Here is a 14,352-nt window from a genome sequence, read left to right on the forward strand (position 1 = left end):
GTTCCCCCATGCCCCTGCTCCCCCGCCACACTCGCTATCACAGTGCACGGCACACCAGTAGTCCTCATCCATCAACTTCCTTCTCCCCCACAGCCAATCCCCCATCAGGAGCTGTGGATTCTGTTTCTTAAATATGTCAGCTCCACTTGCTCCTCTGTATCTGCCCAGCACGAGTAACAGTTTAGGGCACCACCAGTTTGCCCCTAGATAACAAGTCTCCAGCTTCATCTCTCTACCCACCGCCTTCCCTCTTCAATTAACTCGGCAACTACAATCATCTTTCTAAAGTGCAGATCTGATCATGCCTTTCTCTCGCTTGAAGCCCTTCATGGCTCCTCAATGTAACATCCCAGTCCTTAATCTGGCTTTCAGAGCCTGACACAATCTGCTTAGAGCTCAGCTCCCTTCCTGACCTCACCTCTCACCATGCCCCTCCTTGCTGTGTGTGTTCCAAGCCATACTGAGTACTGACAGTTGTACAAATGAATCATGCTTGCTCTCTCTCTGTAGTGATTTCACACATGGCTTCCCCTCTGCTTAGAGTACTCCTGTGTCCCTTCTCTTTTCTGTGCTAACTCATGCTCAATTTTTAGCTTTCAACTTAGGTGTCATTTCTTCCAGGAAGCCACCCCCAATACTTGAATCCTAGGCAGGTGTCCCTGCCACTATATTCAAATGTCTGCTTATTGTTCCTCCCCCAGCAGAGCTTCTGGAGGACAAAAAAATCCTTTTTGTCAGTGAAGGATCCTGAGTGCTTCAAACATCACCTGACACAAGACAGGCACTCAGACATGTGTTTGTTGGATAGATGCCTGGATGCTAACCACTGGGTCAGCCATGTGAAGCCATCTCTGGTTGAAGGAGGCAGCAAAGCCAAGCCGCCAGGAAGTCTCCACCCAGCAAAGGCAGTACCTACCTAGAATGGCCACCACCTCGTCATCCTGGATCACCTCCAGGGAGCCGGAGACCACGAAGCACAGGCTGTCGACGCTCTCCCCCGCGTGGTAGATGAGGTCCCCGGGCGCGCAGTGCACTGTCTGGAACTCCATGGCCAGTGCCCGCAGGCAGCCGTCGCTGGCCAGCCGGAAGGCCGGGTGCTCCTTGAAGACCTTGCGGTTTAGGTGCACGCAGATGTCCGCTCTCATGTCCTTGGGGCAGATCTGCAGGACCTGGCCGAGCACGGGAAGAAAACGCATCAGGATCCTTGCTGTGGCCTCCAGCTCGCTGCTCTCTCAGCTCCCCAGGGGCCAAAGCGACACCCACTAGACTAGACCACACTCTTCAAGGCACCAGTGGACAAGACAGCCACAGTCCCTGTGGGAGAGAGACAGGGGTCCCCAAATCTGTGCCAAATGCTCAGGTCAGGGACTTGAGAGTCAAGGGGCCGGGAGTACGTGAGACCCTTTGGAAACCCAGGAAGGGCTCCCTGAGTAGGTGACAAATACGGTGACATCTGCATAACGTGTCAGAGGGAGCCCTATGAAAGAACATTCCAGCGGAGTCGCAAAGGCTGTGAGAGGACCTGAGCAACAGCCCGTGTGAATGAGGGGAAAGCTGGGGGTGCGAGAGGGGGCTACAGGAGGACGACAAGCTTGAGAGGATGTGGAGACTTACATTATGAAAAGACTTTGATTTTGATTCTGAGTGGGACAGGGACACATTGGGAGACTCTGAGCAGGGGAGGGATGGGGAGCCTCTATATTTTAAGAGGATTGTGACAGCTTCAGAGTGGAATTAGCGGGCCCTGACTGTCGGATGGCAGGAGTGGAGCCCAGGTGTTGGGTTAGCCCACTCCTGCAGGGCTCCGGGGAGCGGGGAGGGGCCTCGGACTGGGATGTTGCCAGGGGAGCCAGGGAGAAGTAATCAAATCCTGAACATATTTTGAAGATACAGCTGCCATGGTCTGCTGATGGACTGAAGGTGGATTGATTCGAAGAGAGATATGAAGTGATATATCTTAGGTGTTACTTAGGTAACTTCCTTAGGTATCTTAGTGCCTTAGGTATCTTAGGCACTTCCTTAGGCGTTACTAAGCACTTTGGAGTCATTCATTCATTCCATACTTAGCTACTGAACACTTTAGTGTATGCCAGGGATCATTCCAGGCTCTGAGGATGTAGGCAGCAAACAGAACGCCCTGCCTTTGTGTGACTTACTAGTGGGAGGGGACAAATTAAAAGCAAAAGGAGTAAAATTCAGCAGTAAGTGCTGAGGAGAACGATGGAGAAGGAAAGCAGAAGGAAAGTCAGGAGAGGTGTGATTTTACATTTTCAAGTCTTCCGTGCACCAGCTAATCGAATCCTCACATAAACTCTCTGGTGTAAGTGCTATTGTGGTACCATTTTACAGATGAGAAAACTGAGGCCCGGGGATGATCAATAACTTGCCCAAAGTTGCACAACCAGGAAATGGCAGAGCTGGACTCTCTGACTAGGCAGGCTCACTCCAGAGCCCAGTGTAGATACCAAGCACTTCCTACATGATACACCTGCCCAAAACCAAAGGGCTTGCTCTTTGGCTCTCAAGGAACTCAAGGCAAACTGGGAACTGTAAGAGGCCATGTGGGTCTCACCTCCCAAATAAAAATGTCTCAGTCTTTCCTACGGGGAGAAACACTTCTCTGGACTAAATTTTTGCGAGAAACCATTCATGGCCCCTTACGTAGCAAGCGTGAAGTAACGCAAGGGACACCTCCAGGTGGACTCTTCCTGAGAAAGCAGGAGTGTTCCTAAAACAACCCTTTCTCGCATCCTAGCCTGTGAACAAAACCGGGGACATAACATCAAATGTGCTCAGTGACGACATCTCCTGGCGGTGCGGGTCACTTCCCCACCCCTGCTCCTCCACCTCAGCACAAACCACCTGCCCGTGCTCCTGGTGCTCACCTCCACATCCTGAAGTCCCGCAGCCTCTTTCAAACCCAACTTCAACCTCCCCTTGTCCAGAACAGCGCTGCTCCACCCACCGGCTCTGCACGCCCTGAACTCTGCGTTGGAAAGAGGGGGCCCAACACTTGGAATCTCAGTTCCCCCCTCTCTTCACTGCTCTACACTTCAGTTTCTCTTTTTTCCTATTTTTTTAATTTATTTTTTAACTGGAGGAAAATTGCTTTACAATGTTGAGTTAGTTTCTGCTGCATGTGTGTGTGTGTGTGTGAAGTCACTTCAATCATGTCCAATTCTTTGTGACCCCGTGGACTGTAGCCCACCAGCCTCCCTTGTCCATGGGATTCTCCAGGCCAGAATACTGGAGCGGGTTGCCACACCCTCCTCCAGGGGATTTTCCAAACCCAGGGATCAAACCCACATCTCTTATGTCTCCTGCACTGGCAGGCCGGTTCTTTACCACTAGCGCCACCTGGGAAGCCAGTTTCTTCTGTACAACAATGCAAATCAGCCTAATTGTAAGTACATTTCCCTCCCTACTGAGTTCCCCTCCCCTCCCTGGACCCCACACCTCTAGATCACCACAGAGAGCTAGGCTGGGCTCCCTGTGTTGTTTCTGCTGTTAAAAAAAAAAAAAAAAAAATTGGGTTTCCCTGGTGGCTCCGTTGGTAAAGACTCTGTCTGCAACACAGGAGACCTGGGTTCGATCCCCGGGTCAGGAGGATCCCCTGGAAAACAGAATGGCAACCCATTCCAGTATTCTTGCCTGGAGAATTCCATGGACAGAGGAGTCTGGTGGGCTGCAGTCCAGGGGGTCACGAAGAGTAGGACATGACTGAGTGACTAACACTTTGATTTTCATCACTGCCTTATGAGGATTAAGGGCTTCCCTCATAGCTCAGTTGGTAAAGAATCCACCTGCAATGCGGGAGACCTGGGTTCAATCCCTGGGCTGGGAAGATCCCCTGGAGAAGGGACTGGCTACCCACTCCAGTATTCAGGCCTGGAGAATCCCATAGACTGTATAGTCCATGGGGTTGCAAAGAGTCGGACACGACTTAGCGACTTTCACTTTCACCGTGAGGATTAAATGAAAGTATATCTACCAGTGCATCTGGTATCTACGCCTCGTGACACCTCACAGCCCCAGCAAGGCACTCAATAAACGCAGGTCCCCTCTGCTGCTCTGCCGTGGCAGGATGCCAAGGAAGCGAGCATGTTCCCTGGGAGTGGAGCTGGAGGACTGACCGAGGCAGGGGAAAATCGGATGGCCAATGCTTAGGCAGAGTGCTCGTTAAGTACTTCCCCTCCTTCAGACTCATTAAAGCAAGACTCCTGGAAAAGGCAGATTTAATTTGGATCCTCTCTCTCTAAGCAGAACACCAGGGAGCGGGGAACACTTGCTTGTCATGTCGAAACTATGCCCAGCGGTCTGAAACTAAGATTTGCTCTCCAGGTGAGTTCACCTTTCGATATTTCCCTTCCCTCAGGCTGAGCTTTGCCAGCAGAGGCATGGAGACAATGTTTTATTCATGGGCCCTGTTCCCAGAGCCCAGGGAAAGCACGTGCGAGGAGGAGAGGGGACTGGAGGGGAGAAATGACAGACCCTCTCAGCCACCAGCACCCCCATCGTCCTTGCCTTGGTCCTACACCAGCAGGGGCTCCTGAACGCCTCTCTCTGAGGGAGGGTACCAGCTTGAGACCCTGTCGTCTTCCTGGGTTACCTGCCCTTCTGCTTGGTTTGAGGAGAGAAAATTCTTGCTGGTCTCTGAGGCCTCAAAAGCCCCGAGGAGATGCCACCATGGAGGTTCATGGAGCCTCCCTGGGGGAAAGGGGTGGTGGGGGCAGGATGGATAAAGCACAGGTGCGGGAACAGGCTTTGGGATGAAGCAGATCTGGACTCCTGGCTTCCACTTGTTCGAGTCATGTGAACTTAAAGCTCTACGTTCCCCAAGTCTTCTTGTTCTAACTTGTGTATAGAATTCTTTGGAAGATTCCATGCGCTGTGGTGTTAAAGACTTGGTTTGATGCCCACATGTGACTGGGCTCAATGCACAAGGGCTCTCATTTCTGATGGTATCATCGCAGCAGAGCAGCAGGTCAGCCTGAGGGAGGCTTTTGAAGTTCTGGACGTCAGAGTCCAAAGGATCATAGAGGTCAGCCTTAGCCTTACAAGTCATCTAGTTTTCATGTGTCACAGACACGGAAATAGAAGCTCAGAGGGACCCATGATGGTCTAAGGTCCAAAGTCGTCAGCTAATTACTGCTAACGTCAGACTTGCCCAGCACTCCCACCCTTCCACTGCACACACATCCCCTAGACGCCGGTCATCACTGACCATTCCAGTCTGGAATGGAGGTGGTGGGATGGAGACAGGGCCTTGGGACTGGCTCTCTCCCCAGCAATTGCCTGCCAAGGAACAGCAGCCACCCCAGGCCGGGCTGGGTTCTGCCCTGAGCTGCCACAATACTTCCTCTTCGATTTAGATCAGGACCTAGGGAAAATCCCAGAGCCCTCCAGGGAGACAGCAGGCAGGGGAAGGGAGGAGCAGAGCTGATGAGTGCTGTCTCCCAGGGGCAGCCGCCCAGCCCAGCCTTGCAGTGAGGGCAGAAGAGGGCTTCTTTCTGGACAATCAGATTTACAAAGGCATCCTGGCCCCTGGGAAAAGGAGCCTCAGGGCTGAGCAATCCAAGTTCCTTTCTGCTCCATCAGCTGCCAGGCACCCACAGAACCTCCAGGGGCCGGGTCGAGACAGCAGAATAGAAAAACAGGAGCAGTGCGGCCAGTGGTGAGCAAAGCCAGAGATGATGTCCCTCCCAACCAATGCCTGCCCGTCTGAGAGAGGAGGGCACCCCAATTTGGACTCGTCCTTCCCTCCAGTCTGTGTTTTACAGTTGTTGTTTTTTTAAAAGCAGTAGTAGGAAAAAGCACAAGCTTTGAAGTCAGACAAAACTGGGTTCAAATCCAGACTTTGCCATTCTCAACTCTGTGACTGGGGGCAATTAATAAAGTTAACTGGGCTGCTGGGTCCTCATACCTGAGGACAGTTCCCTCTCCAGGGTAGTTGTGAAGCATGTGAAGCAGGAACGCAGGGCCAGAAGTGCAGTTAAGTATCTGCTCTTAATACAACTTTAAGACATGCTAGCTGGTATATTCGGAGAAGGCGATGGCACCCCACTCCAGTACTCTTGCCTGGAAAATCCCATGGACAGAGGAGCCTGGTAGGCTGCAGCCCATGGGATCGCAAAGAGTCGGACATGACTAAACGACTTCCCTTTCACTTTTCATTTTCATGCATTGGAGAAGGAAATGGCAACCCACTCCAGTATTCTTGCCTGGAGAATCCCAGGGACGGGGGAGCCTGGTGGGCTGCCATCTATGGGGTCGCACAGAGTTGGACACGACTGAAGCAACTTAGCAGCAGCAGCAGCTGGTATGTGGTATGGTTTCATTATTGCTATTATTACAGCAGATATTCAACAAAATCAAAGTATCCTCCCTTTGAAGTTGGGACCAGTTAAATTTAGTTAAATTTTTCCATTTAAACTGTCAACTCTCAAGGGACCCTTCTAATGGAGAAAGACCAGAGTGTGAAGAGCGGACTCCCAAGACACTGAGTTTGGCTTTGAAGGTGTCATAAGGTATTTTTCAACAGTAATATCATTCTGTTTGCCTCACTCTAACAAGGGAAGGAATCAGAATTCCCTGAATACTTAGGGAATGATGATTAAAGAGAGAAAAGCCATTCCAAAGACTGAAGAAGCAGAGAAAAACTAACCTAGGATTACATCTTTGCTCAAAGAAAATATTACAAAGGAGATCATTCACAAATGATCATTCTCAAATATCTTTGTTCTTTCCAGCACCACCAAATTTTCTTCAGTTTATTGGAACGCATGTAGAATAATGCAACTTTTGGAGACTGGTAGGGATCTATTGCCATTTCTATTTCACAGGAACATCTAGAAAAGAGCCTAAGGGATGCTCTGGTCAAATCAACTGCTTATTAAGTAAAAGCCCTTGGTCGGTATCTCCCAGACTTGTCTTATGAATAGGACCCTTGTTCAAAATGCAGATTTTCCATCTCCATCCCACCTCATTCCTCCTCACAAATTTTCTGATTCCAAAGGTCCAGGATGATGACTGGAAACCCGTTTTTAATGACCACATCCTGGGAGTCCCATCAGGGCCAAGACTAGAGTAAAGCAATAGCCTTGGACACAAAATTCAAGGAGATTTAAAAACTCAGCCATCAAGACAAATCATGGGTTAGTCTCTCAGCTGTGTTCAACTCTTTGCCACCCCACGGACTGTAGTCCGCCAGGCTCCTCTGTCCATGGGATTTCTGAGAAAAGAATACTGGAGTGGGTTGCTGTGCCATTCTCTAGGGCATCTTCCCAACTCAGGGACTGAACTTGGGTCACCTGCATTATAGGCAGATTCTTAACCGTCTGAGCCACCAGGGAAGCCCCAAAACAAATTATAGTGTAGCACAATATTCTGAAAATCAAAATTCATGCATGAACAATATATCAAAAATCTGAATCGGAAACTTTGAATCAAAAGTGGATTAGCAGCAGAGATATGTCATCTTGGGGCAAGAGGTGAAAGGAAAATCAGTAATATTGGTCATCTCACCCTGGGTGGCCCTGATTCTTACCAGCATATCAGCTGATAAGGAAATCCTGCCATAGACAGACTGCTAGGCCATCTCCTCTTCAGGAGATACTGATACAATCTGCCTTACCAGTTGGTAATCTCTCTTAATCGCCGGTCCTTCAGAAAGGTTGATGGGCAAGCAATCAAAGTTTCTGGAGGTGGGACCTGGGATTCCAAAACTACATCCAGGTGAGTTCAGATGCACAGCCAGGAGTGAGAACCGTCTGAGGTAAGGCTCAGGAATCCCTGGGAAGGCTGAGGGGTGAGTGGTTTACCTGAGCCCATCACCTCCTTACCTTCTCTGTGTCAATGCCTCTGGACATGGACCAGGTGGACACGATGTAATCCATGACTCGCTCGCTCAGCCCCTTGGGCACCTGGTAGAGCTTCAAGAAGTCCCGGACACTGTTGAGCATCTCATGGTACCTGTTGGTGTTGGCGTACATCTGTTGGAAAATGGTCGTCACGTTCCCAAAGATGGTGGCATAGAGGAGGGCTAGTGGCAAGAGGAAGAGAAAAACACACACATGAGTGGTCCCTGAATAGGACCCAAGAAAGCCAAACTTGCCCAAAGCAGGCCAATGGCCAGAGTGGCCTGCTCCAGAGCAGATGGTCCTGACCTTCTCAGGAGAAGCTCAGCCCAGGAGACTCTGGGATTGGACCCAGACAGAGTCTCTCCAAATATCAGGCCACTAGTTGAGACTTGTGGGAGGCAGAGAGAGGGTGAAGGGAACTGGCATGACTAGGGTCAGAACCAGGATACAGATGGCAGTGCAGGCTGGGGACAGGACGGTTGAACTGCTTCACGTATACTTGTCACAAAAGTCTGAGCCATGCCTGAAGCCGCTAGTTGAATGTATTCTTATATGCTCTGTACCGGCCCAAATCCAAGGATTGAAGTCGCTCAGTCGTGTCCGACTCTTTGCGACCACATGGACTGTAGCCTCCCAGGCTCCTCCATCCATGGGGTTTTCCAGGCAAGAATACTGGAGTGGGGTGCCATTTCCTTCTCCAGGGGAACCCAAATCCAAATCCATCAGCAAATCATCTTTTAACAACTGTGCTGTCAACTACACTGCCTGCCAGAGACAGGATGGGGATGTGTCACTCAGTCCCGGCTCTCACACGGCAAGCAACACGGCAAAAAGAGACTTTAAAGATGGAATCACAAATAATTGAATAATAGCAAGCCTGCCGAGGGCACTGACGGATGTTAGATCTTGCATGTTAACCCAGCACTCCTCTGCATTGTGATGCGGCTCCTGGGGGAAAAGCTTGGCCTTGATGTGAACAGAATAGTCAGGTCCCCTCTGAGACGTAACAAGCACTTACTACGTGCTACTGCTGCTCCCCCTACGTAAGTGTCACGGAGGAGGACCATGATGTCATCAGAAAACCCCACATTCTACGTGTAACCTGTATCTGCCTTTGGATGCTAAGCTCAAGTGCTACCTCTTCCAGGAAGCCTCCCCAACACTCCTCCCCTCCATCTGTCCCCCCAAGGGTGACTATGAGACTCCCCAAGCATACAAATCTAACTCAACTTTATCATACGTTGCATCCAGATAAACCCATCATAAGTTGGAAATATCTTAAGTTAAAAATGCACTTATACATGTAACCTACCGAGCATCATCAGATCAGATGAATCGCTCAGTTGTGTCCGACTCTTTGAGACCCCATGAATCGCAGCTCAGCCTAATTACCTTAGACATGCTCAGAACACATACATTAGCTTAGAGTTGGGCAATGTAACACAAAGCCTATTTTATAATAAAGTGTGAAATATCTTATGTAATTTATTAAATACTGTACTGAAAGTCAAAAGCAAGATGGTTGTTTCCCTTTATGATCGCATGGCTGACTAGGAGCTGCAGCTCACTGCCACTTGCCCAGCATCCCGAGAGAATCACTCTGTACATCACTAGCCCAGGAAAAGATCAAAATTCAAATTGGAAGTACTGTTTCTGAAGGCATATCAATTTTGCACCACTGTAAAGCCAAAAAATCCCAAGTCAGAGACTGTGTTTCTGTCGAGCTCAGGTTGTACACACCATTTTGCAATCATATTCGTGCTCGCCTGTGCCCTCACAGGGTAGTCCTGCAGGCTGGACTCAGTTTTCCTTGCCATGAAACCCTGGGAGCTGGTGCTACACTAGTGCCCAACAAAGTGTTTGTCACATTAGTGAATTACGATGTGTTTGCTATGGCTTATTTTAAAAAAGAAGTGACTGAAATACAATGACAGCACATTCAAAAGCAGAGACATTACTTTGCCAACAAAGGTCTGTCTAGTCAAGGCTATGGTTTTTCCAGTGGTCACGTACAGATGTGAGAGTTGGACTGTGAAGAAAGCTGAGTGCCGAAGAATTGATGCTTTTGAACTGTGGTGTTGGAGAAGACTCTTGAGAGTCCCTTGGACTGCAAGGAGATACAACCAGTCCATCCTAAAGGAGATCAGTCCTGGGTGTTCACTGGAAGGACTGATTTTGAAGCTGAAACTCCAATACTTTGGCTACCTGATGCGGAGAGCCAACTCATTGGAAAAGACCCTGATGCTGGGAAAGATTGAGGGCAGGAGAAGAAGGGGACAACAGAGGATGAGATGGTTGGATGGCATCACCGACTCGATGGACATGGGTTTGGGTGGACTCTGGGAGTGGTGATGGACAGGGAGGCCTGGCGTGCTGCGATTCATGGGGTTGCAAAGAGTCGGACATGACTGAGGGACTGAACTGAAATACAATAAACTGTACATGTTAAAGTACACAACTTCATGGGTTCTGACACATATATGCCCATGAAACAATTAGCACAATCAAGACAGTAGCATATCCATCACCCCTAAAAATTTGGTCATGTCCATTTATAATCCCCCTGACCCTTCTATCCCCAGGAAACTGCTGATGCTTTCTGTAGACTAGCTTGCAGTTTAAAATATTTTATATAAATGGAATCATATGGTACATACTCTCTTTAAACACCATACAATACCTCCATTTAAAGTGTACAGTTCAATGGCTTTTAGTACATTGCTAGAGCTGTGCAATCATTACCACAATCTAAGTTTAGAATATTTTCATGCTTCACCAAAGGAAACCCTGTTCCCATATTAGTCATTCCTCATTTCCTCCCTAATCCCCTAGCCCTAGGCAACTAAAAATCTACTTTCTGTCCCTATAGATTTGCCTATTCTGGACATTTCATACAAATTAAATAATATATGTGGCCTCCTGTAACTAGCTTCTTTCATTTAGAATAATGTTTTCAAGGTTCATCCATGCTGTAGCATGTATCAGTACTTCATTTCTTTTTATTGTTGACTGATTAAGTATCACAGTAATCCAAGTCTATGCCCCAACCAGTAACGCTGAAGAAGCTGAAGTTGAACAGTTCTATGAAGACCTATAAGACCTTTTAGAACTAACACCCAAAAAAGATGTCCTTTTCATTATAGGGGACTGGAATGCAAAAGTAGGAAGTCAAGAAACACCTGGAGTAACAGGTAAATTTGGCCTTGGAATACGGAATGAAGCAGGGCAAAGACTAATAGAGTTTTGCCGAGAAAATGCACTGGTCGTAACAAACACTCTCTTCCAACAACACAAGAGAACACTCTATACATGGACATCATCAGATGGTCAACACCGAAATCAGATTGATTATATTCTTTGCAGCCAAAGATGGAGAAGCTCTATACAGTCAGCAAAAACAAGACCAGGAGCCGACTGTGGCTCAGACCATGAACTCCTTATTGCCAAATTCAGACTTAAATTGAAGAAAGTAGGGAAAACCACTAGACCATTCAGGTATGACCTAAATCAAATCCCTTATGATTATACAGTGGAAGTGAGAAATAGATTTAAGGGCCTAGATCTGATAGATAGAGTGCCTGATGAACTATGGACTGAGGTTCGTGACACTGTACAGGAGACAGGGATCAAGACCATCCCCATGGAAAAGAAATGCAAAAAAGCAAAATGGCTGTCTGGGGAGGCCTTACAAATAGCTGTGAAAAGAGGAGAAGTGAAAAGCAAAGAAGAAAAGGAAAGATAAAAACATCTGAATGCAGAGTTCCAAAGAATAGCAAGAAGAGATAAGAAAGCCTTCTTCAGCGATCAATGCAAAGAAATAGAGGAAAACAACAGAATGGGAAAGACTAGGAATCTCTTCAAGAAAATTAGAGATACCAAAGGAACATTTCATGCAAAGATGGACTCGATAAAGGACAGAAATGGTATGGACCTAACAGAAGCAGAAGATATTAAGAAGAGATGGCAAGAATACACAGAAGAACTGTACAAAAAAGATCTTCACGACCCAGATAATCACGATGGTGTGATCACTCACCTAGAGCCAGACATCCTGGAACGTGAAGTCAAGTGGGCCTTAGGAAGCATCACTATGAACAAAGCTGGTGGAGGTGAGGGAATTTCAGTTGAACTATTCCAAATCCTGAAAGATGATGCTGTGAAAGTGCTGCACTCAATATGTCAGCAAATCTGGAAAACTCAGCAGTGGCCACAGGACTGGAAAAGGTTAGTTTTCATTCCAATCCCAAAGAAAGGCAATGCCAAAGAATGCTCAAACTACCACACAATTGCACTCATCTCACACGCTAGTAAAGTAATGCTCAAAATTCTCCAAGCCAGGCTTCAGCAATACGTGAACCGTGAACTTCCTGATGTTCAAGCTGGTTTTAGAAAAGGCAGAGGAACCAGACATCAAATTGCTAACATCCGCTGGATCATAGAAAAAGCAAGAGAGTTCCAGAAAAACATCTATTTCTGCTTTATTGACTATGCCAAAGCCTTTGACTGTGTGGATCACAATAAACTGTGGAAAATTCTGAAAGAGATGGGAATACCAGACCACCTGACCTGCTTCTTGAGAAATCTGTATGCAGGTCAGGAAGCAACAGTTAGAACTGGACATGGAACAACAGACTGGTTCCAAATAGGAAAAGGAGTTCATCAAGGCTGTATATTGTCACCCTGTTTATTTAACTTATATGCAGAGTACATCATGAGAAATGCTGGACTGGAAGAAACACAAACTGGAATCAAGATTGCCGGGAGAAATATCAATAACCTCAGATATGCAGATGACACCACCCTCATGGCAGAAAGTGAAGAGGAACTAAAAAGCCTCTAGATGAAAGTGAAAGTGCAGAGTGAAAAAGTTGGCTTAAAGCTCAACATTCAGAAAACTAAGATCATGGCATCTGGTCCCATCACTTCATGGGAAATAGATGGGGAAACAGTGGAAGCAGTGTCAGACTTTATTTTTTGGGCTCCAAAATCACTGCAGATGGTGACTGCAGCCATGAAATTAAAAGACGCTTACTCCTTGGAAGGAAGGTTATGACCCACCTAGATAGCATATTCAAAAGCAGAGACATTACTTTGCCAACAAAGGTCCGTCTAGTCAAGGCTATGGTTTTTCCTGTGGTCATGTATGGGTGTGAGAGTTGGACTGTGAAGAAGGCTGAGCGCCGAAGAATTGATGCTTTTGAACTGTGGTGTTGGAGAAGACTCTTGAGAGTCCCTTGGACTGCAAGGAGATCCAACCAGTCCATTCTGAAGGAGATCAGCTCTGGGATTTCTTTGGAAGGAATGATGCTAAAGCTGAAACTCCAGTACTTTGGCCACCTCATGTGAAGAGTTGACTCATTGGAAAAGACTCTGATGCTGGGAGGGATTGGGGGCAGGAGGAGAAGGGGGTGACAGAGGATGAGATGGCTGGATGGCATTACTGACTCGATGGACGTGAGTCTGAGTGAACTCCGGGAGTTGGTGATGGACAGGGAGGCCTGGCGTGCTGCGATTCATGGGGTCGCAAAGAGTCAGACACGACTGAGCGACTGATCTGATCTGATCTGAGTGTTCTATGGGAAGGATATTCCCTATTTCATTTATCCATTCATCCGCTCACAGGCATTGGGGCCTTTCTACTGATAAATAGTGCTGCTATGAACACTTGTGTCCAAGCTTTTGTCTGAACATGTTCTCAATTATTTTGGAGTAAAATTACTGTGTCGTACAGTAATTATGTTTAACACCTTGAACCACTGCCAAACTACCCTCCACAGTAGCTGCACCACTCTACATTCCCACTTGTGGCGTTTGTGGGTTCCACAGGGCTCCATATCCTTATCAACACTTGTTATCACCTGTCTTTTTGATTATTGCCAACCTAGTGAGTGTAAACTGCTCTCTCTCTGAAGCTTTGGTTTGCATTTCTCACATGAGTGATGATGTTAAACATCTTTTAATGTGCTTAATGACCATTGGCATGTTTTCTTCAGAGAATGTCCACTCAAATCCTATGCCCATTTTCAACTGGACTTGTCTTATAAGTTATTAATATATTCTAGATATAAATCCTTTATCAGATACGATTTGCAAATACTGTCTCATATCATGTGGGTTGTCTTTTCACTTTCTTGATGGTATGGTTTGCAGCATTAAAGGTTTTAGTTTTGATGTAGTCTAATTATCTGTATTTTCTTCTGTTTCCTTTTTTGCCTGGCTTATTTCATTCAGTCTAATTAGTCTGAGATTGATCCATGTTGTTGCATGTATCAATAATTTGTTTTATTAAGAAAAAAAGTGTTACCTTAAAAATAATTATAAATTCACAGAAAGCTGTAGACAGTACAGAGAGATCCATGTGCGTACCCTTCGCCTAATTGCCTCACTGGTTACAGCTTATATAAGTGGAGGATAACAGAAAAACTGAGTGATTTACATTGTTACAGAGTAAGCTATAGTTATGCATCATTTGATCACATGTGTACATTCATGT

At 47.1% G+C, this 14,352-nt stretch overlaps 1 protein-coding gene across 1 annotated transcript in view; it reads right to left on the reverse strand.

The window, feature by feature from the left end:
- Nucleotides 1-14,352, reverse strand: part of KCNH1 (potassium voltage-gated channel subfamily H member 1) — a 377,358-nt gene that overhangs the window by 124,696 nt on the left and 238,310 nt on the right. Inside the window, exons 6-7 of the mRNA XM_070384380.1 lie at nucleotides 7,842-8,041; nucleotides 917-1,169 (exon numbers count right to left, since the gene is read on the reverse strand). Of these exons, the coding sequence (XP_070240481.1) occupies nucleotides 917-1,169; nucleotides 7,842-8,041 (453 nt within the window). The remainder of the gene's footprint in view (nucleotides 1-916; nucleotides 1,170-7,841; nucleotides 8,042-14,352) is intronic.

This window comes from Bos mutus, chromosome 16 (assembly GCF_027580195.1).
Source record: "Bos mutus isolate GX-2022 chromosome 16, NWIPB_WYAK_1.1, whole genome shotgun sequence".
NCBI classification, from domain to species: Eukaryota; Metazoa; Chordata; class Mammalia; order Artiodactyla; family Bovidae; genus Bos; species Bos mutus.